At 42.8% G+C, this 27,832-nt stretch overlaps 2 protein-coding genes and 1 long non-coding RNA gene across 3 annotated transcripts in view; 2 read left to right on the top strand and 1 right to left on the bottom strand.

Moving 5' to 3' along the window:
* The window catches only part of Wdfy1 (WD repeat and FYVE domain containing 1), a 73,882-nt gene extending 62,399 nt beyond the window's left edge, over positions 1–11,483 (bottom strand). The window contains exon 1 of the mRNA XM_017322386.2: positions 11,300–11,483. The gene's annotated coding sequence lies outside the window, so the exon portion shown is untranslated. The remainder of the gene's footprint in view (positions 1–11,299) is intronic.
* Positions 11,358–16,785, top strand: Mrpl44 (mitochondrial ribosomal protein L44). The gene is made up of 4 exons (NM_001081210.1): positions 11,358–11,651; positions 13,198–13,666; positions 14,828–15,006; positions 16,304–16,785. Exons 1-4 carry the CDS (start codon positions 11,473–11,475, stop codon positions 16,476–16,478), a joined length of 1,002 nt encoding a protein of 333 aa, NP_001074679.1. The 5' UTR covers positions 11,358–11,472; the 3' UTR covers positions 16,479–16,785.
* Positions 16,786–23,590: 6,805 nt separating this feature from the next.
* On the top strand, positions 23,591–27,089 carry Gm39666. The gene is made up of 3 exons (XR_865569.3): positions 23,591–23,622; positions 24,109–24,265; positions 26,073–27,089. It is a non-coding gene; the product is annotated as a predicted gene, 39666 (long non-coding RNA).
* Positions 27,090–27,832: the final 743 nt, after the last annotated feature.

Consider the following 27,832-nt stretch of genomic DNA (forward strand, 5'->3'; position numbering starts at 1 on the left):
CTACGGTAGGGCAGGGTGTGAGTGAGAAAGATAAGACAGACAGAATAGATAATGCTCAGCCCAGAGAACTTGTAAAGATTTTGGGTTTGATAAAATCTTGCTATATAGCCAAGATGGTTTTGAACTCACAGTCCTCCTGCCTCAGATTCCCTAGTGCTGGAATTATAGGTGTGTGCAATCATGTACAGCTACTTCTAATTTGAGCAATTGATTGATGATTGGTTTTATGTTGTACTGAGGGACAACATGTGTACATGTGGAACCAGGGCTTCACACATGTCAGTCCTGTGCACTCCCACTCACACTTATCCCCCCCTGCTTCTTCCATTTTACTTTCTGTTTGGAGACTGATGCTCCATTCATTGCCCAGGTTGTCCTGGAACCAACTCCATTCTGCAAGAAAGCCTTCAACTTACTGATCCTCCTGACTCAAAAGATGGATTAGAGGCCTCCACTACCAAGCCCGGCTTCTTCAAAAATTTAAAAGAAAGAAGAGTAGCAAGGTTGTCCCCCGGGAAGGTAATGAAATAGGTTAACTGGGAAATGATGGTAGCCTCTAAGGAGTCCAAAGATGATTAGACATCAGATGATAGACATATCTAGAAGGTGAAGCTAGTGAGATCTCTTAGACACTGTGATGGCTAGCATTTTGTCAACCTGATGTAAGCCAGAGTCATCTGAGAAGAGGGAATGGCAATTGAGGAATTGTCTCTATCAGATTGGTCTGTAGACAACTCTGGTTTTGGGGTGTATGTGTGTGAATAATGATTGATGGAGGAGGACCCAGCCCAATGTGGATGGTGCCACCCCTTGGCCATGGTCCTATATGGTACAAGAAATATAGCTGAGCTAGCCAGGTGGGATAATCCAGTAAGCAGCATTTCTCCATGGCCTCTGCTTCGGTTTGTGCCTCTGGGGTCTTTCCTGTTTTGATGATTTCCCTCAATGACAGACAGTGATGTGAAAGTGAAAGATAAATCCTTTCTTCTGCAAGTTGTTTTGTTCATGCTGTTTATCACAGCAACAGGCAGCAAAATAGGACAGACTCAGACTATGAAAGCAAGATTAAAAACTAGGGCCACGTAACTAGAAAACTGGTGTTACCACTTTCCAAGATGAGAAGATGAGGAAGAAACTGGTATGAACTTCAGTTTTCAGCAGGAAAATGTCTGAGGATGTCTACTGGGTCTCCAGGCGAAGGCGAGAAGTAGGCGAGTGCAGGCTGTTTACACGGTATGGAGGAGTGGCACTATTTCCTGCCCTACAGATGACACCTCAGAAGGTCAAGGCATACAGATGGCATGCACCTTGTAGACACCGGCAGGGCCAGAGGTGCTCAGTGGTTGGCAACAAACAAGAGGAACCGAGTTTATTCCTGTTCTGAGGACGATGTGGTGGTTCAAAATAAGTAAGAAAGGCAGTTAGTCTCTAAGGAGGTGTTCAGAGATTCTGCTCATTGGACGAAGTTGAGGTAGGAGAGTTTGTGAGTAGTGTGTATGAGGCCCAGAACCTCACAAAATGGCTATGGTAGCACACACACTTGCAATCCCAGTGTAGAGGATTAGAAGTTCAAAATGATCCTTAGCGACATAGTGAGTCTGAACTCTGTTGGGGTACATGAGACCAGTGTTTACTTGGGCCTGAAGACTATTGGAGGTCACAAAGCCAGTTAAACCTCTTCAGAGACCTTAACCCTTCTTGATTTGTAAGCATGAAACTTAACTTGACCCACTTCTTGTAGTATGTGACTCATGCCTGTAGCACAGGAAAACAAAACTTAAGCTCAGCCAATCAGAAGGAGCCAACAAGATCATAATTATACAACTAGAATCTTCCCAGAGGGACAGATCAAACAAGGCCACTTAGGAGCTGTGTCTTACCATTTTTTTATGATTCTTTCGCATTTATGATTCTTTGGTTGGACTCAAACCATGATGGGTTCAAAGCTTTCTGATTTATTATTTTCTATTTGCTCAGATATACTCTTTATGTGCACTTAAAGCATTTTAACTACACCTTGAAAGCAATTTATGTAAACAAAATAAGTTTTAATTTTACCTCCCCTTTATACCATATTTCATGAAATCAGTGTTCAAATCCGCATGAAATTTGAAGTATATATCTTATTCCTACAGCTATGAGAATATAATTAATTCCAGAAAAAATTATATTTTACATACGTATAAAATGGTTGTCAACCTGTGATTTCCCATCCTTTTGAGGGTCAAACAACCCTTTCATAGGGGTCATATAAAATATATCCTACTTCTGAGACATTTACATTACAATACATAACAGTAAAAAAATTACAGTTATGATGTAGCAACAAAATCATTTTTTGGTTGGGGTTCACCAAAACATAAGGAAGTGTATGAAAGGGTTGTAACATTAGGAAGATCTGAGAACCATTGGTGTAACTAAAGAAGACTGTTGTATACATCATCATTTAGAGGTGATCAAGAAATAGGGGTCCCAGAAAGAGGACAGAGGAGCAGGCTCAGTGAATTAGGAGAAAACTAGGCAAAGTGTGGTTTTGTTTTTGGAACCCATGGAGGAAGATAATTTTGTTTTAGAAGTGAACGATCAGCTGTGGCAAATGATGTAGATTAGTGAAGTAAGTTGGCTGGAAGCCTCTGGAAATGTAGAGGCAAGACTTGAAAAAATTGGGTTTAAGTTGTGGCAGCAGGCGATAATTAACAGTGTCTTGAAACTGATGGACTCCGGATATACAAGGGGAATTGATTTTTGAGTTGCCCTGTTGAGTTAGCATAGCCTCTTAATAATGTTCTACCATTGATGGCCAGCCATGAACTCTCGGCTGTCACTTTATCCCAGAGACAAAAAGAGCCCAATCTTTAGAATCAGATCTGCTGTTAAGTGACAGAGACATCTTTGGCAGGCTAGATAGCCTTTTGAGAGATTGCATTTCTACAGTGAAAATAGTATTAACTTGTACTGCTGATGTTGGAAGCAGAGATTATGTAACAGAAACCATGATGGTTAACCCGGGTTCCTAAACTTGGACTTCACCTTGAATTACCCATTTTATCATCACCTTTTCTAAGTCTAAATCTTTGCATCTTACACTAGATTTCTTGAGGGGAATGTCTTGATAGTTTTATTATAATGGTAGTGGTACAAATGGGTGTGCAATGATCAGTGACTGCTTGTTTTAAAGGGTTTCTACATTTAACATATGAATGAATTAAAAGTGTGTTAGCCTAGTAGGTCAGCATGCTCATTTGGGTGAATTAAAAGTGGGTTAGCCTAGTAGGTCAGCATGTTCCTTTGGCCTTGGCATTTTACCTTTGAATCTTTGCTTCTTGATTATAATTCCCTAAGAGTTATTCTCCTGTTTGCTGTCCACTCTTTCTCCATAGAAGGAGTAGTTCTGCAGTCTTCCTAGACTCTGTGACTTTGCTGCCTGGTATGTTTGTACAGTGGCAAGCAGCTGCAGAAGACTAGAAGATGGGAAGAAAGGGGAAACGAAAATATTTCACCTGCTTTCTCTGCTCACGGAGCAGAGTCTTTCCTTCCCACTGAATAGAGCTCCCTCTTATGCCCTAGCTCTGGGAAGGCAGTCTTGGCTAAGATTCTGGGCTTCCTGGTGTGCTGTGATGATTTCTCTCCCCTCTCTTTCCAACCCCATTGTAGTTGACCTTTAGTTTCCCCTTGATTGCCTACAGACATTTCGGTTCTTCTAACATCTTTTGAACCCCAAACAAAATTAAAGGAAACTAGTTCCTTTTATTAACTTCCTCCATGAAGCCATCTGATATGGGTCTTGTTTATTACTGTGATAGTATAAGAATTTTAGCTCACCCAGTACTAACAGCACTGGGAAGCTGATGTAGAAGGAAACCATGAGCTTTTGAGACCAACTGGAATTACAGAGTAAGACCCTGTCTCAAAAAACAACAACAACAACAACACCACACACACACACACACACACACACAGTAAATAAATGAAAATAAGACGAAACAAAACCAAGACTGTGATATTAGTGAATTACCAATAGCATATGAAGACATATGTTAAAGCCACTGAACTATGACAGCATATGTTTTAATTATAATACAATAAATATTAAAGTATGTATAAACAATACAATTCACATAAATGATGAGCATCTAAAGGAAAGCTCCTTTGCATAAAGCACTGGGGTTGTTTATAATTTTAGTGGCTGTAATCTGGTTAGCTAAGAGGAAATGTTTAATATTATCAGCATCTCCCTGAATTTGTATTTTTTTAAATGTATTTATTTTATGTGTGTGAGTACTCTATCTTCAGACACACCAGAAGAGGGCATCAGATATCATTATGGTTGTGAGCCACCATGTGGTTGCTGGGAACTGGACTCAGGACCTCTGGAACAGCAGTCAGTGCTCTTAACCACTGAGCCATCTCTCCAGCCCCCTGAATTTGTTATATACACCAATACATTTTTATCTGTTCGAAGCATGTTAAATCTGTGGCATAAACTGAAAAAAAGAAGCTTAATGTCATCCTGTCCCTGGGCTAACTCGTCTTAGCCTCACCCAAAGGCCTAGTATCATGGTCTGCCCCAGAGAGGAAAGGAGACTTGATTCCATCTACCCATTTTGCCTGTTCATAACCTGTTTTGGGCCTAAAGCTCAAATCACTTCTACATGTTTATTTACACAGAATGGAAAGCGGTACAAATAGAGCAGGGAGCTTTGAGATTATAGCCAACACTGTCTGCCATCTTCACCTTTATCTCCCCACCCACTTGGTTTGGTTTATTGTTAGTATTTCTGTTCCAATCATGGTCACTCCTCCTACTCAAGTGCAACTCCTGCTCCATTTAAAGAAGTATTAAGAAAGTGGAGATGGGGGCTGGTGAGATGACTCAACAGGTAAGAGCACTGACTGCTCTTCCAAAAGGTCATGAGTTCAAATCCCAGCAACCATATGGTGGCCCACAACCATCCGTAATGAGATCTGACGCCCTTTTCTGGAGTGTCTGAAGTCAGCTACAGTGTACTTACATATTAATAAATAAATAAATCAAAAAAAAAAAAAAGAAAGTGGAGATGGAGACACTGTAACCAACATCCCCTATTTCTATATTTTAAAAATTTGTTCCCTGAATGCTCCTAATAATAGGATTTAGAATCTGCAACTATGGGGGCTTGAAAGGCAGGACTCATTTCCCCAGGTGGAGGGAAATTTACTAATAATCCAAGGACTGTCATCTCAAACTACACTCTACCCTACCAAGAAAACAAGAGAGGACAGCAATATGTGGTGGGAGAAACTGCTCTGATACTTCCTTGTCTGCCTAAAGCCTGAACCCCCAATGAAATAAATAATTACCTTTGGCCTTTCACTAAATGCCTATCTCTGGGGAAAGGCTGAAGTCTGATAACACACCTGCACAGGCATGTCTCGTCTTCAAAGGCACCACTCATTATTCCAAACAGAGCCACTTGCTCTATTGTCTTCATTTCCTACTCAAGAAACTTTACCCAGTGCCATTATGTTTCTCTAAGTCCAGGGAATCCCCCTATACCACACCTACAGGTCCCTAAAGTTGTGTGTATTCCCAGTGGGAGGGTACTTGCAGTCTGAATCATGCTGAGCTAGTGAGAAATTATGCTTTGTGATTTGCTTCTATGAACATAATAAATTTGCTTGCCCTCTCAACTGTTGAATGTCCACTATTAGTTTACTCTAGGGAACCCTCCTTTCAGCTCTGCCAAGTCTTAAAAGTTCTTGTGACTTTGTACAAACTATAGAATATTTGTTTATTTTCTCCTTTCCTCCACATTTAGCAAATCCGTATCCATCTAGAACGCACCTTTCAATATATTTCTGAAATACAGAATTGTGAGGAAACCATGCTAATTAAGGTTGAAATCTACCAGGACCAGATAGCTCCTCTGAGCTCAGCACAAATGATGGACTCCCTTTACCAACATGGCTTCCTCTTCTTTGACCTTGTTTGGGAGTTTCATCCCCCACCCACTCTACCTGGGTGTAGTGGCTATTCTTGGTTGTCAACTTGACTATATCTGAAATGAACTACAATCCAGAATCAGAGGGCTCACCTGTGACCCTGATCTTGGGGCTGGGAGATACAAGCTTCTGATCTGGATCTTGGCATGGAGATCTTGAGGCATAGTGGCTATGTATCCCAGGAGGCAAGGAGGTCTCTGAGTTCAAGGTCATCTGGGACAAAGCAAGTCCCAGATCCAGGCGAATGGTACACACCTTTAATCTGGGCCACACCTTCTGCTGAAGACCTACATAAGGACATTGGAAGAAGGAAGATTTCCTCTTCTTTGCCTGCTTTTTTTGTGGGGCTGAGAAACTGCTAGATTCTTGGACTTTCATTCACACTGCTGCTGACCATTGTTGGGGAGTTGGACTACAGACTGTAAGTCATCAACAAATTCCCTTACTATAAAGAGACTACCCACTGGGGAAGGTCCAGTAGACCTTGGCAGATTTACAAATTCAACATCCTCCCCTAGTCCCCATAAGAACCTGCCCGGCAGGGGTTCCTGGAATGCCTCTCTATGCAAAGGAGATAGTCCCAGTACTTTAAACTCTAGCCAATGAAACTTGTTCAGAAGAAAAATACTTCTCGCCCTCCAAGGGTCATAGATAGCTCTGGTTCACCCCAAATAAAGTGTATGAATACAAGCCCACTCCGAATAAAGGTTTGCACAAAAGCTAAGATTGTCTAAGAGAGCAGTTTTGTTGAAGGCCATTGGAGAAGGCCTTTGTCTAAAAGAGCTGTAACACTAAGATCCTAGGAAAAACTCCATCCCCCAGTTGAGTCCCCTGTCCCCTTGTGTCCTCTGCTCCCAGCACTTAGGTATTCACTCCCAACTGGATAGGGATCTTGCAGCCCCCACCTGTTCCAGATTCCACTTTATCCTTCTAGGCCAGTGTGCAGCCACATCTGAACACCCTGAGTGGGGAAGAAGCTGCGGATTCAGAACCACAGCTGGACCTGACATGTATACTGCAGCTGGCACTCGACATGGGGTATAGCCAGCTGATGCTTACCCATGGAATATTTATGTTGCCATTTCACCCAGTTGATATGACCCCAAGTAAAAAATTACTCTAAAACTTGGTGACTTAAAATATAGCCTTCAAAAGCCTAGGATGTAAGAGCAGAGAATCTGCTCCTGAGGTTTTAGTCAAGGTATTGCCTGGCACTGGTCACCCCATTTCTATAAGGGTTCCCTCAACACAGCTACTTCATGTAGAAGGTCTCCATAACTACTACCGCATCAAGACTTTGGCAGTATAATGATGCTGACATCAGATTTCTATTGACATTTATAGATTTCTAAAGATGTATTTATTTTATCATTTTATATGTATTGTGTACTACATCTGTGCCTGTAGAGGCCAGAAGAGGGCATTGGATCCCCTAGAGATGGAGTTCCAGATCATTGGGAGCCACTAGTGAGCTTTACTGGTTTTCCACTTTGGCTATTGTATCTAGAGTCAACTTTCCTAAAACTAGACTTTACAAATATGACTTCAGTAGAATAGATTTAATTCCTTATCAAGACTTAGTTATTCTGGCTTTTAACCAGTTTTAACTCTAGTCATTTTATTTTATGGCAATTATATCTATCTGCAGTTTTTTTTTCAGGAGAGAATTTAAAGAACATTTTGGATCTGATTTCTTAGCTAATACAAGAGATGGACCGACTTCACATGGTTACAATTGCTAGTGTGCAGGCAAGCCTACTACAGATATCATCACCTTTGCTATTTTTTATCTTTTTGTGCACTGTGTACCAATTGCTCACGCCATCACTGAAGGATTGAGTAAGCAAGGTCCCCGATATAACGGCTTCAAAGAGTAAAGTATTCATCAATGGTTAAAGCAAACTCTCAATACCTCACTCTCTCTTCTTCCTCAATCTGACTCTGCCCACTGTTCACCTGATAGTGACCAACTAGAAATCAGAATGTTGACCCTTATAAAGCTTTGATCAAATTGGGATGGTTCCACATTTAAGAGCACTGGCTGCTATTCCAGAGGTCCTGAGTTCAATTCCCAGCACACACATGATGACTCAGAAACATCTATAACTGTAGTCTCCTGGGAACCGATGCCCTGTTCTGGTGTGCAAATGTGCATACAAACGCCCAAATACACTAAGTACATAAATAAATAAATCTTTTAAAAATTAGGAACAACATATCATTGTTCTTAGTGAAGTTCTTAATAGAAAAAATACAACAAAAATTATTGTCTCTTCAAGTTTTTGGAACTGGATCATGGGCCCAAGTATTTGTCTTCTTACTATGTTAATTGAAACACAATTTTAAAAATGCAAGTTTTCTATGTTGAGATTTGTAATATCCCCCTAAAGCATATGTAATAAAAATTTGTTCAGTAGTCCATTGCACTACTAAAAAAATAGTGGGACCTTCATTAGTTGAGGCCTAGTGGGAGATTGTCAATTACTGGGGATGGGCCTTTGAAGGAGATTTTGGGGCCTCTGATCTTTTCTCTTCATGAACTCTCTCTTATGTCTTAGGCATGAAATGAACAAGCTTTGTACCATTATACATTCTGCCATGTTGAGTTACTGCCTTACCATGGGTTCAAAAGTAATTGTTGTACCTTATCATGAGCTAAACTCCCAAGAAAAACAAAAACAAAACAAAAAAACTTAACAAAACTTAGAATGAATCTCTCAATAATAGAGAAGGGGGGTTTATTAGAATGGCCTTGTGGACCATTAGGCTGTGGTCCAGCTAATCCAACAATTGCTGCCTACAAACAGAAGGTCCAAGAATCCAAAGGTGTTCAGTCCACAAGGCTGGATGTCTCAGCTGGTCTTCAGTATATGCTGAAATCCCAGAGAAGTGGGCTCTAATGCTAGTGAAAAGATTGACTTGCCAGCACTAGCCAGAGCATGCAGACAAGAAAAGCAAGCTTCCTTCCTCCATGTCCTTTATATAGGCTGCCAGCGGAAAGTGAGGCACAGAGTAACAGTATATCTCCCCACCTCAAAACTCTGGGTTAGCAGCGAAAATTCTCATTTCAAGTAATTTAATTAAGAAAAAAAAAAAAACCCTCGAAAATGTGTCTGGTCATTTGAGTTTTAGTTAATACCATATGTAGTCAAGTTGACAACCAAGAGTATACTAGTTTTAAGTGATTACATCAGTGGAATGACAGCAAGCTGAATGCAGATGTTAATTCTGAGCTTCATGTGGGTCAAAAGTGGGAGAAACTACTTGAGACATTACAGGTTATTCTTATAGTTGTTGTTTCTGAGAGCCTCAGCACATAGAGACATCACTTTAACTGAAGGGACTCTGGCAGCCTGGCTCTGGTAGGCCTTGTCCTTCTTTTCCATTCCCTCTGCCTTGCTAAAAACCATTAGACTACATTCCTAAAGCTAGCCACCAAGGTCTATTCCTTTACTTGGTCACTTCCTCCTCCTAAGGCTGACTGCCAGAGTCCAGCTATGTAAGTATTGAAGGCCAGCAATCATTAGCCCCCTTTGGCTCATCTAATTAAAATACCCAATCAAAATGTATCATCCATCCTAACATGACCCCCCTCTTTCTCTACTGTTTTTCTGCCAGAGTGAGAAAGCAGCCACCTTAACTTTCCTCCCCCACTTAATAAAGGATCTCTCTGTGAAAGCAGGTGTTTGGGTGTGGTTTGTTCCTAATCTGAGGTATGAAGGGGAACTCCCAATGTGTGTGGATCTCTTTCACTAACTTTATTAAGCTTGAGATTACTGTTAATCCCACAGATGTGAGGAAAAAGACCCCTAGCTCAAATCATGATGGCCAAATTAATTAAAGAAAGCAATTGATTAAAACAAACCTCTAAAGTTTGTGTACATTGGCTGTCTCTCAATACAGGTGGGGTTCAAGAGATCCTCATTAGATCTAGGGAAGATAAGGTTTTTTTGTCGTCCAAGAGTAGGGGGTTTCCAAATGGAGGATTTGACAGGCAAATAGGCAGAGTTACAGAAGCAGAAAACGAGCATAAGAAGTTGGTAAAACACATGAAACTGAAGAAGAACGAAGACCAAAGTGTGGACACTTTGCGCCTTCTTAGAATTGGAAACAATCACCCATGGAAGGAGTTACAGAGACAAAGTTTGGAGCTGAGACAAAAGGATGGACCATCTAGAGACTGCCATATCCAGGGATCCATCCCATAATTAGCCTCCAAACGATGACACCATTGCATACACTAGCAAGCGTTTACTGAAAGGACCCTGATATAGCTGTCCCTTGTGAGACTAGGCCGGGGCCTAGCAAACACAGAAGTGGATGCTCACAGTCAGCTATTGGATGGATCACAGGGCCTCCAATGGAGGAGCTAGAGAAAGTATCCAAGGAGCTAAAGAGATCTGCAACCCTATCAGAGGAACAACATTATGAACTAACCAGTACCCCAGAGCTCTTGACTCTAGCTGCATATGCATCAAAAGATGACCTAGTCGGCCATCACTGGAAAGCGAGGCCCATTGGTCAGGCAAACGTTATATGCCCCAGTACAGGGGAACGCCAGGGCCAAAAAATGGGAATGGGTGGGTAGGGGAGTGGGGGGGGGGAGGGAGTGGGGGGACTTTTGGGATAGCATTGTAAATGTAATTGAAGAAAATACATAATAATAATAAAAAAAGAGAAAAAAAATGAACAAGCTGTTTGTGAAAGCAGGCACAAAGACCCTGGAGTCTAACTGGGTGAGTGCAGGGGAATTGTTTCCCTTGTATAAGAACCATACAGGTGCCTCTCAAGGAAAAGATGTTCACCATAAAAACTATGGGAAAAGAAGCAGAGACACTTCCATTTCTGACTTCAGGTCTTTTACTCATATTTTGTTAGGAAAGCTTCAAACGTTGATACAGATTTTTAAAAAAAAAACTTGTAATTTCACTGTTAATATTTTTATGTACCCCTCCTGGTCCCGAGTCTTCCCCTGTGGGAGGGGGGTAGGGTGGGAGGAAAGTAGTTGTTTTAAAATACAAACTTTAATTTTGGTTAAGTTAAACACACTTCTGAACGTGCTTTTGTAAGCGAGACTTTTTGGAAACGGTTGGGTGAAGCCTTAAACTTTGAAAACATTTCCTCAGTAGTGGCTGGAATGATGGTCTGCAACTTTTAAGACTGAATGTAAACAAGAAATGTTTTTCTTGTGAAAATTTAAGTGTTTTATTTAGAACTTTAAAAACTAGTTTTTGTTCTGCTTTAATGAGAAATAAACACAAGCGAGACTGATAGGGTCAAGCAACTGTTTCTCAACAATTTCTGCACCCATACTTACAGAATGGGCAGAAAGAAGCACTTGCGCACGCGCAGTACACTAGCCATGCTCCCTCTTCGGTGTCCTCCAGCGTTCAGGCCTCTCTCTGCTGCTGCACCAGTTTCCGGGGAACCGCGTTCGGGCTACACCGCTCCGGCTGTCTTCCTTCCGCCTCCTATTGCCTTGTTCTTGCCATGGCTTCTGCTGTATTCCGGTTGCTGCAGCAGGGCCCTCGCCGCCTATTGGCTCCGGCCGTCCCCACGCTGGCTCCTCCGGTTCGGGGAGTGAAGAAGGGATTCCGTGCCGCCTTCCGCTTCCAGAAAGAGCTGGAGCGATGGCGCCTGCTACGCTGCCCGCCGCCGCCAGTGCGACGGTAGGCGTCTCGGGAGGGTGGAGAGGCTAAGGTGGCGGCGAGGACACCAGGCTGCAGGCAACTGCGGTGGGCACGTTCCTGCAGGCAGCATGGGGCAGAGGAACTGGGCGACAGGGGCTGGGCTGTCCCCTGCAGAATCTCACTAGCTGAATATAAGCAAATGGGGTCGACCAGAGGGTAACTGCTTGGGATTGGGATTGACCCAATTTTGTCACTTCCTAATCTCAGGCCAATTGGGTATTTTAAAGAGGAATAGGGTCATCAATTCTACCATATTGCGTACCAGGGTAGAAACATTTAATTCTGTGTGTAACAGAATTTCATGTCCACTGCCTGGAGTGAGGATAAAAGTTTAGGTTTTTTATCTAATTAATCTTCTTGCCTGGGGGCGGGGGGGGGGGTTGTCGGACAAATCAAAACAGCCAACAACAACAACAACCTCAACAAAAACCCCACAGATTTTTCTAAAGTGCATCATGCTTATATACGATCCTGCATCATGCACTTTCTGTATACTCTGTCTTAGTGGGCAAAAGTACACGAAGATCAACTTCATTCTTACAGTTTCTTTGGCATTTGACTTCCGTTAGATTGTTAGAACACCAAAGAAGCAGGAACTGTCTCTAGTTAGCTAGTTATTCCTGAGCTGAGACTTTGATTACTATTTTAATATTGCCCTCCAGGAGAATATTAATCCCCTTTACACTAACACCAGTGAGAATACACCTTCTATTGCACAATTATTGTGGTTTAATAAGCAAGACTCAGAATCATGTCTTAATTTACATTCCCTTGCCCAATAGACAGGTGGGTATTTTAAGATTAATGAGTTAAAATTGGAAAAAACTATAGAAAACAAATTTAGATTTATGATTTTAAACTTAGATCTATTTTTCTTCTCTCTTTTAACTTTAAAGGATTTTATTGTGGCATTATTTTTCTCTAGGAAAAGACATTTAATTTTCTCTAGGAAAAGGCATTTAATTCTTGGAATTGTGTGTCTGTACAGTGTACCTGCACACACCAGGCCATTGTGTCAATTACCACTACCACTGAATTAGAACAGCCTCAACCCTCGCCTGTGGTTATGAAATTTTGACACACTCATAAGACTGATATTAACTTATGTAACTGGAAATTCAAGTGGACATTTCTGAGCTTTAAATAAATATATATAAACTAAACATAATTACTTTCAGTTTGTGGCCTGAATCTATATAGTTATAATTTGTTCATACTCAGGTAGAAAGCATAATGTCACTGTTAGAGCAGAAAGAGAGAACTTAAATACTAGCAGAGCAGCCTAATGTGATGTGAACAATCTGTTTAATATGGCAGTTAAGCCAAAGGGAAACCCCCACATCTTATATATAGACAGTAATGACGGACTGCCAGTGGTTATCTGTATTACCTTTTGTATTTAGACTGTTAGAATCCGACAATAAAAGAAACAAACTTCATTTCATTCCGTTATGTAGTAAAGTTAGAGCACACCTTACGTGGTACCATGCCCTCCTCCTTACTCTCTTACTGTCTGCCTCCTCAGCTCAGAGAAGCCAAACTGGGATTACCATGCGGAGGTACAAGCCTTTGGATCTCGCTTACAAGAAACCTTTTCGTTGGACCTTCTCAAAACTGCATTTATCAATAGCTGCTACATCAAAAGCGAAGAGGCGAAACGTCAGAGCCTTGGCATAGAGAAAGAAGCTGCTCTTCTGAATCTTAAGGACAATCAGGAACTGTTCGAACAAGGGCTGTCTTTTTCACATCGGTGCCTCACACAGTTTCTCGAAGACGAATTCCCAGACTTGCCCGCCGAAGGCACTGAGAGTCTAGTTAGCTTTCTCACTGGTGAGGCAGTTGTCTGTCACGTGGCCAGGAACTTGGCTGTGGAGCAGTTGACCCTCAGTGCAGAATTTCCTGTCCCCCTGCCTGTCTTACGTCAGACTTTCTTCGCGGTCATTGGAGCCCTGCTGCAGAGCAGTGGCCCTGAAAGGGCTGCACTGTTCATCAGGGTGGGTAATGGTTAGATGCACTTGTTCAGACAGTCTTCATGTGGGCAGAGGGGGACGTTTCTTTTTCTCATGCATTCCTTTGCTAGATCTTGGTACAACTGACTGTTCCTACCCCCAAAACTTAGAAAAACCCAAACTATTTTTATGTTAACTTTGTGGTGGTTATTTCAGTTTTCTTTTGCCAATACCCTGGAAAGCAAATAATAAATGCTGGGTTGTGAGTGCTGGAGGTTTACGTTATTCTTAGCTTTTTAAAATTTTTTGTTTTGGTTTGATTAATTTTTAAGGAAAAAAATGTTTATTTTAGCTCAGAGCTTAAAGATTTATTTATTTACTTATTTATTTAACGTACATGAGTACCCTGTAGCTGTACTGATGGTTGTGGGCCATCACGTTGGTTGCTGGGAATTTGAATTCAGAACCTCTGCTCGCTCCAGTCGGCCTTGCTCAGGCCGGGCTAAAGATTTATTTATTATTTCTAAGTATACTGTAGCTGTCTTCAGACACAGCAGTAGAGGGCGTGAGCCACCATGTAGTTGCTGGGATTTGAACTCAGGACCTTCAGAAGAGCAGTCAGTGCTCTTAAACTGCCGAGCCATCTCTCCAGCCCTAGCTCAGGCTTTAAAAAGATGCAGTCTGCCATGGAGGGAAGGTGTGTCCTTGTGGGTATGTCCTTAGTAAGTAGACAGACACATGCTTCTACTTTGAATATCAATGATTTGAGTATTGAATTCTGAGGCAGGAGTCAGTCTTCTGAATAATTTTCATAGGTTATGTTGCTTGACATCATTTTCTTTAGGTTTGAAATTGAAACATTTAAAGTTCTATGATTTTTATTAAAAGTACAAACAACAACAGCCTATGAGGACATCCAGGTATAACTCTGGTAGAGTGTGCTGTCCTTGCACGTGTGAGCCCATGAGGGAGAAGCTCAAGCTGGAATTCCAAAGCCAGAAACCGAACATACTCTATAATCTCAACGTTTGCAAGCAACACTTTAGTGCGAAAAGTTTCAGATTCCGAGCATTTTGGATTTTCAGGCTGTATGTGCTTAATATGTACATTTGCCATTCATTGCCTATCAGTTCTTATGGTAAAAATGGATTTTGAATTCTGGCCATAATATTCTTTGTTCTAATTTAAATGTTATTTTATGCACAGGACTTTTTAATTACACAAATGACGGGGAAAGAGCTCTTTGAGATGTGGACCGTCGTAAATCCCATGGGACTACTCGTAGAGGAGCTGAAGAAGAGAAACATCTCAGCTCCTGAGTCTCGACTCACCAGGCAGTCTGGAAGCACAACTGCTCTGCCTTTATATTTTGTTGGCTTATACTGGTTAGTAAAAATTCATTGTTCACTTTTTAACTTTGATTGGAAGCCTAGAAGATAGACTTCCAGTTTTTAAGTGTTACTTCTAACAGTATTAAAATTGTATCTCTGAGCTGGGTGGGGGGCGGGGGGAGGTACATGTCTTTAATCTTAGGCTAGTGTTCAGGAGGTGGAGGCAAGCAGATCTCTGTGAGTTTGAGGCCAGACTGTCTATAGAGAGGCCTCCCAGAACTACACCGTGAGACCCTAGTGGGGCAGGGTGGATAGGGTCATTATCTGGTTTTTGTTATTGGTGATGGTGGTGGGTTTTTTGGTTTTCTCTTTCTGCTGTTAATAGAAGACAAGTTATCTGTGTTTTGCTAGTAGTAACTTTTGAAAATTTTATGTGTGTGAGTGTTGGCCTGCATGTATGTCTGCATCACATACATGTGGAGGCCAGAAGAAGGTGTCGGTTCTGGAACTAGAGTTACAGATGTTTATTAGCTGTTAGGTTCATCCGGGAAATCCGACCTGGGTTCCTTACAAGCACAGCCAGTGCTCTGAGCAGTGAGCCTTCTCTCCAGCTCCTGCTAAGTCACTTTTGGACAGCTGTTTGCTATAGAGTTTTATGGGATATAAGCTCACCTTATATTTTCTATATATATAAAAAAAATACATCTGTTCTTGGCAGCAGCTTCAACCGAGCCTCAGAGTGGAAGACAGGAGCTTTGCTGTCTACCAAAGTGTCAGCACATTTAGAGCCTTGTAGTTTTGTTAGAGATAAACCTGTCTGAAATGGATTTCAGGTTTTAAGATTAAAGTGGGGTAGAGGTGTAGCTCAGTGGTGGAATGCTTTCCTGAGACAGAGAGACAGAGAGGGAGGGAGAGACAGAGAGACAGAGAGGGAGGGAGAGACAGAGAGACAGGGAGAGAGAGAGAGAAAGAGAGAGAGAGAGAGAAAGAAATCAATTAAAGCAGTAGATGTGGACATTGAGTATCTTGGATAAGTAGATTAAATTTTGTGCAAATATTTTTCCAATCTTTGTGTGAAGATTTTCTAATCTGAGGGACTTGCCATGTAGACCTAACTGTTTCAAACTCAGAGATCTGCCTGTATCTGCCTCCCAAATGCTGGCATCAAAGGAGTGTGCCACACTACCCAGCTCTAATCCTTGTGAACTTCTGATCCTTGTGCCACCTTATGCTTTGCCTTGGAGAAACTGGGCCTCGTAGGTTGTTGTATTTGGATGGGATGGGATGGAAGGCATAACTGTCTCATGTGCTGTCTTCCCGGCGTTCAGATCCCTGTCTGTTTTCTTCCTAGTGACAGAAAGCTGATTGCAGAGGGACCTGGGGAAACTGTACTCGTTGCAGAGGAAGAAGCTGCGCGCGTGGCCCTCAGGAAGCTGTACGGATTCACAGAGAACAGGCGGCCCTGGGACTACTCCAAGCCCAAAGAGAGCCCAAAGAGAGCAGAGCAAACCAGCGTTGCCAGCTAGGCAGCAAGGGGTGACATCATCACTACTGAGCAAAGCAGTGAGACAGGGCCAGAGGGGAAGAGCGCAGAATATGGGAGCAGTGTCTCAGTGCTCTTCCTGGGCCCTAGAACTAGACAAGTGCTTTTCAGGTGACATCAGGTGACAGGGATTTGTTTCACTTTTTTTTTCTGTTTCTCTTACACACTGGTTTATTACTGTGTATAATTTGTACAGCTAGATGTATTTTATTCCCTCCAGCTTTGAAGTGTAGTCAAATACATGCCATATGTGAAGTTCGTTGTAATATGAATAAAAAGCTATTCTTTGAGATGTCTTTCCTTTCTTTATTGGTGCAAGAGAGGCTGGAGAGGTGGCTGTGGCTGGGAGTGCTACAGGTCTGAGGGCAAAGGTACAGGGCAAGGGTAGGCCAGGTCTACCTGAAGGGACAGGACAGCTAAGCAAGTGCAGGTGGCAGTTCAGGCTACATCATTATCAGATATTCAGCTGAGCCCCAGCGACAGTTGGGAGTCCTCTGCCTATATTTGGTAATTAGATGCTAGGTATGGGGACCACTGTAGCAAAAAGTGTCTGCCTCTTCCTACTGTCCAGGTGAGGTCTTTTGGGCTTGAAGTTGATTTGGGCCACTTTGAGCCCCAGAAGAGTAATAGGCCGAGATCAGGGTTTTTGTTCACCCACTCCAATTCTCGCCTAGGCACCGTGGGCTGGCTGCCTCTATAAAAGGCTGTAAATCCTGCTGGCTGGCCATTTTTCTCTGGTGTGTGGACCAGTAGTCCAGGGTGATGTCTGCACTGGCTGTCCCCAGGTTCTCAGTGTTTTGTTCAGTACTGAAGTAAAAGCCAGCCCTGATTGCAAAGTTGCAAGGGAATTTTACGTAAAACGGTAGAAAAGATCAAACGAGCCCGCAGGGAGCAGCAGACCACACGAAGGAAGACACTCAGTCGTCACGATTATTGTGGTTTTCCACTAAGGGGTCAAGAAAAGGAGTAGCTGAGTTCCTAAAAAGTGTGCGTGGGTGCATTGTACAAAGAGGGGTGTAGGGGTTAGTACATCTAGGTAACGGAGCTAGACTAGACTACCAAGTGTATTATGAGGAGAGGAGCTGCTCATAACCCACCCACGTAGCGTCCCAGATTGGCTCTCCTGCCTCTAGAGTGTTCAGGAGGTCCTCAGGTCTGGTATCCCAATATGTCCCTAGTGTCTTAATTCACTCCCAATAGATTACATACTGGTGACTTCTCTGTTTGCAGGAATAAGCTGTCTTACTCTGTGTGCATGGTAGTGCCAGACAGATAGATGGTGCCATTTATGTTCACACAGGTGTACAGTTATACTCCATCCTCAAAATGCAGTCGAAATCTGTACAGTACAGATTTCCCCTGCAGGACACGGAGAGGGGGCTCTGCATTTATGTGTGATTACTATTGTACAGGACCCATTTTGGTTCCCAGCATTCATGAAGTGACTCACGACCCTCTGTAATTCCAATTCCAGGGTGTCTGACACCCTCTTCTGGCCTCCTTGAGTACTACATGCATGTGCCCATGGAAGGCATCTTTTAAAATAATGGAGTCTCTCAGGACTGGATACAGTCTTTGAAACTTTTACCCAAAATAGGCTTATTACAGAAGGACACAGCCTGCTCTCATCAGGACCCCTGCTTCTTCACCAGCTTCCAGGCCCACCTGTATCTAACAATGCACATTCGTGTGGGAAAGACTGATAGGTAAAAAGGAGGGAAGGAAATACTAGTAAGCTTTCAAGTGCTTTATGAAAGGGAGGAAGTTCTGGTGCATGCATAGGGCCCACAGAGGGAAACCCATTTCCACCTGATAAAAGCCCAGCTGTTTTAATAGCTTTAAAACCTTTTCTTGCTTTTTTCCCTCTGTCCTGTTATTTGATTTCTGGATAAAAAAATAGAATCCGAGTCATCTCTGGCACTGGGTGGAGACATGACTCTCTGCACTGCCCTAAGTGTCCGAAAGTTACTTTCTAGTAGAGAACTCTCAAAGGACAGAGACAACATTCCCTCCCACCCCCAACACACAGCAAGAGTTAATTCAAAAGGGTCAGTTGATCATATAAACCGGAAAACATGCCTCAGGAAAACTCTTCCAGACACTAGAAGATACAGTATATAGCCTCTTAAGCTATATAGTGTCACATAGTGTCATTGTAATGGTCTCATTAGCCAGTCACCTGTGAGAGTTTTCCTCAGTAGCCACTCTCATTATTCTGTAATAATCCCTGTCTGTCTTCTACATGAAGCCCTGTATTTCTTCTAAGTTCATTTGACAGAGATCACAAGGGTAGGGGATGATTGCAGGCCAGAGCGAGATTGCTATAACATTGAGTTTGTTTTGTATTGTTTCTGGTCTCTATAGGTCTGCCCCACTTTGAAAACAAGAGCCGGAGTCCCCAGGCCTGTGACAAAAGTCTTCCCAGCATTCATTCTGAAGCTAGAAAGAAACGCCTTTGAGATGAGAGACAGTATGGTTTAATGCTGCGGTCTGAGCAGGGAAGGCCTCCAACAGTGGGGTGGAGAAGGCAGCTAGCTGCCCCAGCAACCCCAGCCTCTGCTCAGTCACATCTCAACCCACCTGAGAAACAAAACCCTCTTGCTGAGTCTGGCCAGAGAGGTAGAACCTGTGTCTTGTGTAACAGACACATTATCAAAGCTAACAGAGACTGTTTCCAGAGGGCATGTGAGAAGAATCTAGTTGTCTAAAGCAGTAGGTTTAGTAAAATGTTGATTTTTAATTTGTTGAATCCCGTTAGTAGTTAAGGCTGGCCTGGAACTCATCTTCCTGGTTCACTGTTTCTGTTTTTCTTTAATTTTATTTTTTTTGTTTCGTTTTGTTTTGCTTTAACTTCAGTTTCAGTTAATCGCAAGAATAACAGACCATACCCAGCAGTGCCAGTGTCGTTAGCTTGACATCTCCATGAGTAAGCTTCACAAAAGTATCTCGGAAACACCATGGAGTCAGTTACATCCATGTAACACAAGACAACAAGCATGGTGAACAACCCCCCCCCCCTCCCCGCCCCAGCATGTGCAAAATGCCACAGCCCACCTAGAATCTGTTGCAGGTTTCTTTAAGTAAGCGTTCTTCTTAGTCTTTGGCGATTTCGCTGGCAAACTCAGTGAAACCTGAGTTCTGGTCTAGGACAGTTTGCAAAACTTTAACCTACGTGGCTGACGGAGAATTCAATCCCCGGTAGCGTCTGGTGACCTCGCTGAATTCCTACCCACACCTATCTTGCCTATCTTTGGGTACAGGACCTCCGTTCACTTAGGTGGAATGATTACCTGTCTCTAATTTCATTATGATCCCATCTGTATGCTCCCGGTGCCATGCCTTCTGGTGACATGACAAGTGATGATGACTACAGAGATGACTAGAAAGTATAACAAACGGTGGGCAGGTCTTCCTTCTCTTTGCCTCCCTCCCTGCTCTTCGCTGTATAACAGTGGTTCTTAATCTGTGGTTGGAGACCCTGTAGACAAAGTGCTATCTCCAAAAATATTTACATTATGATTTGTAACAGCATCCAAAGTACAGTTACAAAGTAGCAATGAGAATAATTGTATGGTTGGGGGAATCGCCACAACATGAGGATCTATAGTAAAGGGTCACAGCATTAGGAAGGTTTAAAACCACACTGCCCTCGAACCTCCCAGTCTGCTAGGGATGAAAAGTTGAATTCCTAGTCTACTTCCACTTGCTTGATATTGGCTGAACTCAGAGAGAGGCAAAAGGAAGCAGTTTGGGTGTAAAAACCGGCCTGTGACACTTCCCTTCAGCTTTCAAGCTGCTAAACCCTGTACATAGATGGATAGAGCCACACAGGGAACAAATGTAACTACAGTATATATAAAATAGCCTGCAAGCAAAAACAGCCACATTTTTCATAAGGAATATACTTTCAACACACTTCTAAGTAAACAGTCTTTGAACTCAAGTTGTTAGGCTATATTTATTTTAAGTCTTTTTTTTTTTAAACCACTGAAATGCAGCAATGGGTTGGAACATGCGGAAAAATCAGCATTTTCCATAGTTCCATATGAAATTGCTTAAAATGTTGGATCCATCTCTACACAACTTTTCATGATCCTAGAATAAACTTTATACATGGGTAAGAGGAACGTGCGGACTACAGGCTGTTGAGGAGAGCACTGGACTAAGTTCATCCAGTGCTTACCCAGAGTGCTGGCTCTTTGACCAATGCCTTATCCACATTGTCTAGGCAATCATAAGAATCGCAGGGAACAGGGTGGTGGTGGTATGTGCCTTTGAGGCAGAGGCAGGCAGACCTCACTGAGTTTGAGGCCACCTTGGTCTATGGAGCAAGTTTCAGGGCAGTGAGGGCTACACAGAGAAACCCTTTCTTAACTCCCTCTCCCCCCCAAAACCCCACAAGTGTAAGGGAATTAAGGGAATTATTGAGTTATAAAGACAGTGATTATTTGGCACTGGAGAAAGATAGTCATTTATTACACTTTATTATGTATTATTATATATCCCCTGCCTTTTCTCACTCTATTTTTCTTTTTTTGAGCCCGAAAGGTTCTACACCAAAAGTAGAAGCTCAAACCTCTAAGCGTACATAAGTTCTGTTACTTTGCATATTATGGATGCATATTTTACTATATGCATATAAAAAACGGAAAACATTATTCTCAACGTCTTAGGTAGTCACAAGAGAATGTATTTTATAGTTCTGGTTAAGAAAGGTACAAACAAGAGCTATTTTTATAGCTTCGAATACCCAAGATACAATTCACAGACCACATGAAGCTCAAGAAGAAGGAAGACCAAAGTGTGGGTACTTCAGTCCTTCTTAGAAAGGGGAACAAAATACTCACGGGAGCAAATATGGAGACAAAGTGTAGAGTAGAGACTGTAGGAAAGGCCACCCAGAGACTGTCCCACCTGGGGATTCATCCCATATACAGTCACCAAACCCAGACACTATTGTGGATGCCAAGAAATGCTCGCTGAAAGGAGCCTGATATGGCTGTCTCCTGAGAGGCCTTATAAATACAGAGGTGGATGCTTGCATCCAACCATTGGACTGAGCACAGGGTCCCCAAAGGAGGAGTTAAGAGAAAGGACTGAAGGAGCTGAAGGGGTTAGCAACCCCATAGGAAGAACAACAATATCAACCAACCAGACCCCATAGAGCTCCCAGGAACTAAGCCATCAACAAAGGAGTACACAAGGCTCCAGCTGCACATGTAGCAGAGGATGGCCTTGTTGGTCATCACTGGGAGGAGAGGCCCTTGGTCCTGTGAAGGCTCAATGTCCTAGTGTAGGGGAATGGAGAGCGGGGAGGCAGGAGTGGGTAGGTGGAGGAACACCCTCATAGAAGCAGGGGGAGGAGGGATGGGATAGAGGGTTTTCTGGAGGTGGGGGGAAACGGGATAACATTTGAAATGTAAATAAATATAAAAAAATCAAAATATCGAAAAAAGAAGAAAAGGGGGGGGGGTTATTTTTTCTTTTTTAGTTCTGGCCTGATCCTGACCACAAGATGGTGCTCCAGGCCTACAGCACAACTTAGGATGTCACAAACCTAGCGGGGACCACTGTCTTCCTCTTTGGAAAGAGAGGATGTGTGAGTACACAGCCTATGATTATGTCACATGGCTTTTCCAGGCCCCACACAGCTTTACTACTCTAGGGAAGTGTCTGCCTGAGCTAGCCCACTTCGGGCTTCCCCTCAGGATGCTCTCATTAGGAATCTGATGTGTGCATACTTCAACTTCATTGCTGATGCCGCGATGTGAGTGTTGGGCTCTTCATTCCCCCTTTCACTAGGGAAAGGGGAAACTGCACGGATGCTGAAAATAAAAAAACATTAAAGATTTTTTTTTTAATTTACTCTTCTACTGGAAAGTCCACTCAGACACATTGAGCTCTCTAGACCTGCATTCTGATGTCTGCTGTTTCCAGTCCCTTCCAGCTATCCTGTAAAGACTTACAACTCTTGTAGTTGAAGACCTGAGATCCATGGCTCTTGACATTGGGTATGGGACACACAAAGTCCATTGCTCTCAGCAGAACAGTGAGGATGGCTTGATTTATTCTCATCTTGCAAACTAAGAACACCCTCCTTCCCCTGTCCACACCAGAAGAAGATTCATGCCATCAAAAGCTTTAGGCCAGGAGTGGTCCTGTAAGTCTGTCATCACAGACAGCACCCAGGAGGTGTCGGATCTGAGTTCAAGGCTAGCTTCGGCAATACAAGTTGGAGGCCTGCCAACTCTGGAAGACGCCGATGTACTCACTCTCTATTTCTTACCCCTCTCCCCCAAAGTCGTTATCACAGATCACAAACTGATTTTGGTGAATCAAGTCCCAGCACTCAGATGAGAAATGCTGAGGCCAGAAGTTCACAAGTTCAAAGCCAGCCTGGGCTATACAGTAAGACCCTATTTCAAAAGAACAACAAAAAGTAAGTTAAACAACTCACAGCACAGGCACAAACTTCTGAAAAGGGAATGCTCAATTGGTGGAGATTGCATTTACCACTAACTCTTGTGTATTCAGCTGCCTGCCATTCACTAACAATACAAAACTAATGAGTTAAGAAGAATGTTGGGCTGGAGAGATGGCTCAGCGGTTAAGAGCACTGACTGCTCTTCCAGAGGTCCTGAGTTCAAATCCCAGCAACCACATGGTAGCTCACAATCATCTGTAGTGAGATATGATGCCCTCTTCTGGTGTGTCTGAAGACATCTACAGTGTACTTATATATAATAAAGAAATAAATCTCTAAAAGAAAAGAAAAGAAGAGAAAAATGTCCTTGGAGAAAAAAGTAATGGAGAAAACGAAAAACTATAGACCTAACTGTCCCTGGCATTGAGGAAAGACCTGCATGACTTGATTATTCATAGAGTAACTTTTTGCCAGAGTCATGGTATATTAAAGTTGCAAAATGTTCTAATAAGTTTGATTCATTCTCATTCTTTCTCTGCAGACAAGAGGAGGTCATCTGCAGAGGGAGAAAAGGTTACTTTAAAACCTGAGAGTAGCTTGCTGAAGATACATCACAAAGGCCTGGAGACATTCACAGTGACCTACAGCTGATGAGACAAAGGTGGGGAATGCTCAGCTGACCACACCAACACTGATGGACTGAGTACATAGAGATGCTTATGGGGAGCCTGATGGGTGGCCGTGGGGACTCAGTTCTTGGCTCTAAGACAGTTGTCGCATCCTGGAAGGGCTGTTCCTCAGCCTGTCACATTCTTAGCTTAGAGCTGGGCTCACTGACTCCAGCTGGAGGCTGGACTGCTAAAAGTTCACTTCTATTTTGCCACATGATATTCGGTTAATTAAGTGTTAATCAACAGTTTTGTGGGTATAATGGAGAAATGCGATTTCAATTTAGCAAGCTTTTCATTTAGATCACATCTGTATCTTTCCTCAAGACTCAAGAGAGAAGGGGAAAGTGGTTGGTTTGGCAAATGCTGGAGGGGATGTGGGTTGTTGGGACTGCAGATTGACCCAGTCACTCTGGAAATCAGTGTGGAGAATTCTCAAAATGTTAAAAATAAATCTGCCATCCGACCTAGTTATACCATTCCTGGGCATCTGTCCAAAGGCTCAACATCTTACTCCACAGATACTTGCTCAGCCATGTTCACCACTGCTCTGCTCACAGCAGCTATGAAGTGAAGTCCATGGCCTTCATGCAATGAATGGACAGTAAAGATGTGCTACATACACACTATGCCCTTTATGGATACCTCTCAGCTGGAAGAAGATGAGCTCATGGACAGGTAACTGCATATAAATGGGTGGAACTAGAAAATCATATTGAACGAGGAAGCCCAGACCCAGGGAGACACATACTGCATGTTCCCTGTCATCGGAGCCTCCCAGCTCAACTATTGAGGTGTGAATATAGAACCTGGAGTAACTGTACAAACCAGGAAAGTAAAATGGGGGAAGGGGGGACTGAGAACAGGAAAAATTGGGGTGGGGATAGTTAGGAAGAGGGGAGGGAGATAAATACAGAAGGGGAAGAGTAAAATAACCATAAGGATGTCTGAGAGTTATGAGGAATCAAAGTGTTATCTAGCAACCTAATACCTATAATACATGTGAGCTGCATATACATACATACATACATACATATATACGTAAATGTGCACTTTTATTTATTTTTGAGTCAGAGTTTCTCTATGTAGTTCTAGCTGTCCTGGAATTCTCTCTGCTGGCCTCAAACTCAGAGATTCACTTGCATCTGCCTGGCAAGTACTGGGATTAATGGTCTGTGCCACTTTACCCAGCCACCTATATAAATACAATGTTCTCACGCAGGCATACCTTGGCAGTAACCAACAGCTCTCTAATTGAAATTAAGACTCACTTAACAAGAGGGAAGCCGTGCCTGGTACTGGGAACCTAGCCAACTACCTAGGGGTAGTGAAGTTGTAGATCTTGAAAAACCTACTACTGCTACTTTAGTAAACCATCATGATCCCCAACTATACTCTAAATATTACCCCAATACCCACAGATAAGTGGAGACCTCACACCTCATCAAGGAAACATCTTTTTGCAGCAGGAGCCCACTACAGAAAACTACAACTAAAAATAAATAAGTAAATAAATAAATAAATAAATAAATAAATAAATAAATAAATAAATTGCAGAGCTGTGAAACCCAGTCCCAACTGATACATCTACAACACAAATCCTGCATCTAAGACTCCATGAAGACTGTGGAAGACAGGGCCAATTAAGAGCCAGAGGTACAAGAAGTTTGCTAAGATAGTGTGTCTCCTGGAGATGAGGATTAAACACCATAGCTGCCTAAACATGACCTGAACAAGGAAAGCACCAACAGACATGCTAATGTAGAAGGAGGAAAGCTAATAAGCTCTCAACCCCAGACAAAGAACTACAGGCAACTGAGGAAGCCTGAGAGAGGGAGAAAGTCTTCCCCAAGGAAGAGCACGTTATCCAATAGCAAACAGTGAGTCTCAAAAAATACATAAAAGAAACATTATATACACCAAACATGTTGTGCTTACATATGTAGGAACACACACACACACACACACACACACACACACACACACACACACACACACACACTAGCACTTAAAGAAAACTTAAAGAAGAAGAGACCACAAATCTGAAAGAGAGCAAGGAGGGAGAGTGGCACATGGGTGGACTTAAAGGGAGGAAAGGGAAGGAGCAAATGACATAATTATAACATCAAAAAAATTAAAAATCCTTTTAAGAGTGCAGTAGTTTGGGAGTCTTCAGGGAGGGCTTTGTTCGCTGGAGATGTAATTGTTGAGTGCCTGCCTAGTACACACAAAGCCCCAGGAGCACACGAACTAATCATGGTGACCCATGGTTGTAATCCCAGCACTTGTGAGGGAGAGGCAATAGGCTCAGACGGTCAAGGTTATCCTTAGCTACACAGAGCTTGAGATCCTGTGTGAAAAAGAACAGCAATGGCTACCCACTCTGTGGCACCTTCAAGTAGATTCTCAGTAGGCAGAGAACACATTTCAACATTCACAGGAAACTTAAGAACACGACTATCACCAGATCTCCTCTCTCCCACAGGTCACCACTGATGGGTCCTGGAAGGGAATGTTTGGTGCCCTGTTGACGCATGGAGCCACTGTAGTTCTTCAGACTCCTTCCATATGAAGCTCAGAAGTCACTCAGTTCTTCATTTTCAGAAAAAAACAAAACAAAAACAGCTACAATATCAAAAAGCCCAAAGTGACAGGCATAAGGGATACTCCTTGAATTCTATTGTAAAGTTCTGGATGATTGGAATTTTTTTCCAGGTCACCTGTCATTATTTACTTCATGGGACAAACACTTGATAGGCCAGTAAGACATCAGAGCATCTAGCATATCTGGGTCAGTGTCTGTTCTCATTTTCCGGTGTCCCAGGCAAAATTGAAAGTACCCATCTCATTAAGTGACAGAGAGTTATTTCACTGGTAGTTGGCTCCATTTTCCCCTAGGTCTACCATTTTGTTACTTTAAGAAAATTGCAGCTGGCTTCTTGCTCAGACTCAGTGTGGCATCTAATCTATGGTAAATCATTCGCTCAACCATGTCTACAGAGTAAAAGTAGTCTCTCGCAGGCCTGTAATTTTCCTAGCAGTCTCCGTATCTTAAATGGATCCCAGTTTCCCTCCAAGGAAAAGAGCTTTCAGAAAATTGATATTTTTGAAGACTAGGCCTGCAGACTCATTGGCTTAAATATGTCACAAGGGAAAAGGCTACACATTTAAAAAGATGAGAGTAACATTTCTCCTCTGGGTCCAGGGATTGTTAATAGATTTGATTCTAGAAGTCAGCTAGGAGCTCTGTGTGTGTGTGTTGTATAGAGGGACAGTAGAGCTGGAGGAGTTGGGAGACTAAAGAAGAGGACAGCCTGGTAGCCTGACAGCATGGCTTTCCAAGTCCTGAGCATCACTGCATTTTGAAACATTACCAGACACTTCAGAATTTAATATAACCAATGAAGTATGGCCAATGTACTCTTGGAGAGCAGCCCATCTCTATACAACACACTAAGACCATTCCAGCATCTCTATACAATATACTAGGCCCATTCCAGCATCCAGCCAATTCTGTTTTTTTTTTTTTTTTCCCTTCTTTTTTCTTTTGGAAGGAGCACTGGTAGAGTTTGGAGTCCAGGTACTGTTTGGCTCTGTAGACATTTGAACATCTTCTCTCTTGGCCTCATTTCGATTTTGTCCTGCTTCTGTATCTCATAAGTGCATTTGAAATGCAAGCAATTGCTATGCCAAGACTGTGTCTGCCCATCCCAAGTTTATTTGGGAAAAGGACCCCTCCTCAGCATTTGACACCTGGTAGACACTTGTGAAGTTTAAGTTTTAGGGGTCAACCTGCCTGGAAGAAAAAAATTATGCCCATGTACATGGTAAAGCATTGCTCCTGGGTTTGTCTGCGAAGGTGCTTCCAGAAGACTAGCATTTGGATCAGTGGACAAAGGAAGATCCACCTTCACCTGGGGATGGCATCATCCCATCCATCAAGAGAAAGCTAAGCTAGGACAGTACAGGGAAGGCAACATTTCCTCTCTTTTGGAGGTGGGACACTATTGCCCAAGCTTTTGTCCCCGCCGGCAAGAACACATTCAGGACAACCGGAATCTTCTGTGGCAAAGCTTTTATTCCTTACTTATCAGGAGGGAAGACCCCGAACCGGGAAAATGGCGCTGCTTATATAGCCCGCAGCGTGACGTTTCAGCACCTGATGTGGTGTGACAGCTCCTGATTCGTTGCTCGCCCATCACCCCATTACTACACAGCAAGATGGGCAGTGACTAGGCGTGAGTT

Source organism: Mus musculus, chromosome 1 (assembly GCF_000001635.26).
Source record: "Mus musculus strain C57BL/6J chromosome 1, GRCm38.p6 C57BL/6J".
NCBI classification, from domain to species: domain Eukaryota; kingdom Metazoa; phylum Chordata; class Mammalia; order Rodentia; family Muridae; genus Mus; species Mus musculus.

What these genes read in the sequence shown, in the direction of transcription:
- Mrpl44 (NM_001081210.1), top strand. Translation starts at nt 11,473, where the DNA reads ATGGCTTCTGCTGTATTCCGGTTGCTGCAGCAGGGCCCTCGCCGCCTA. An exon ending in CCGCCGCCGCCAGTGCGACG is followed by an intron (nt 11,652 to 13,197) that starts GTAGGCGTCTCG and finishes CTGCCTCCTCAG; the next exon opens with CTCAGAGAAGCCAAACTGGG. An exon ending in GGGCTGCACTGTTCATCAGG is followed by an intron (nt 13,667 to 14,827) that starts GTGGGTAATGGT and finishes TTTTATGCACAG; the next exon opens with GACTTTTTAATTACACAAAT.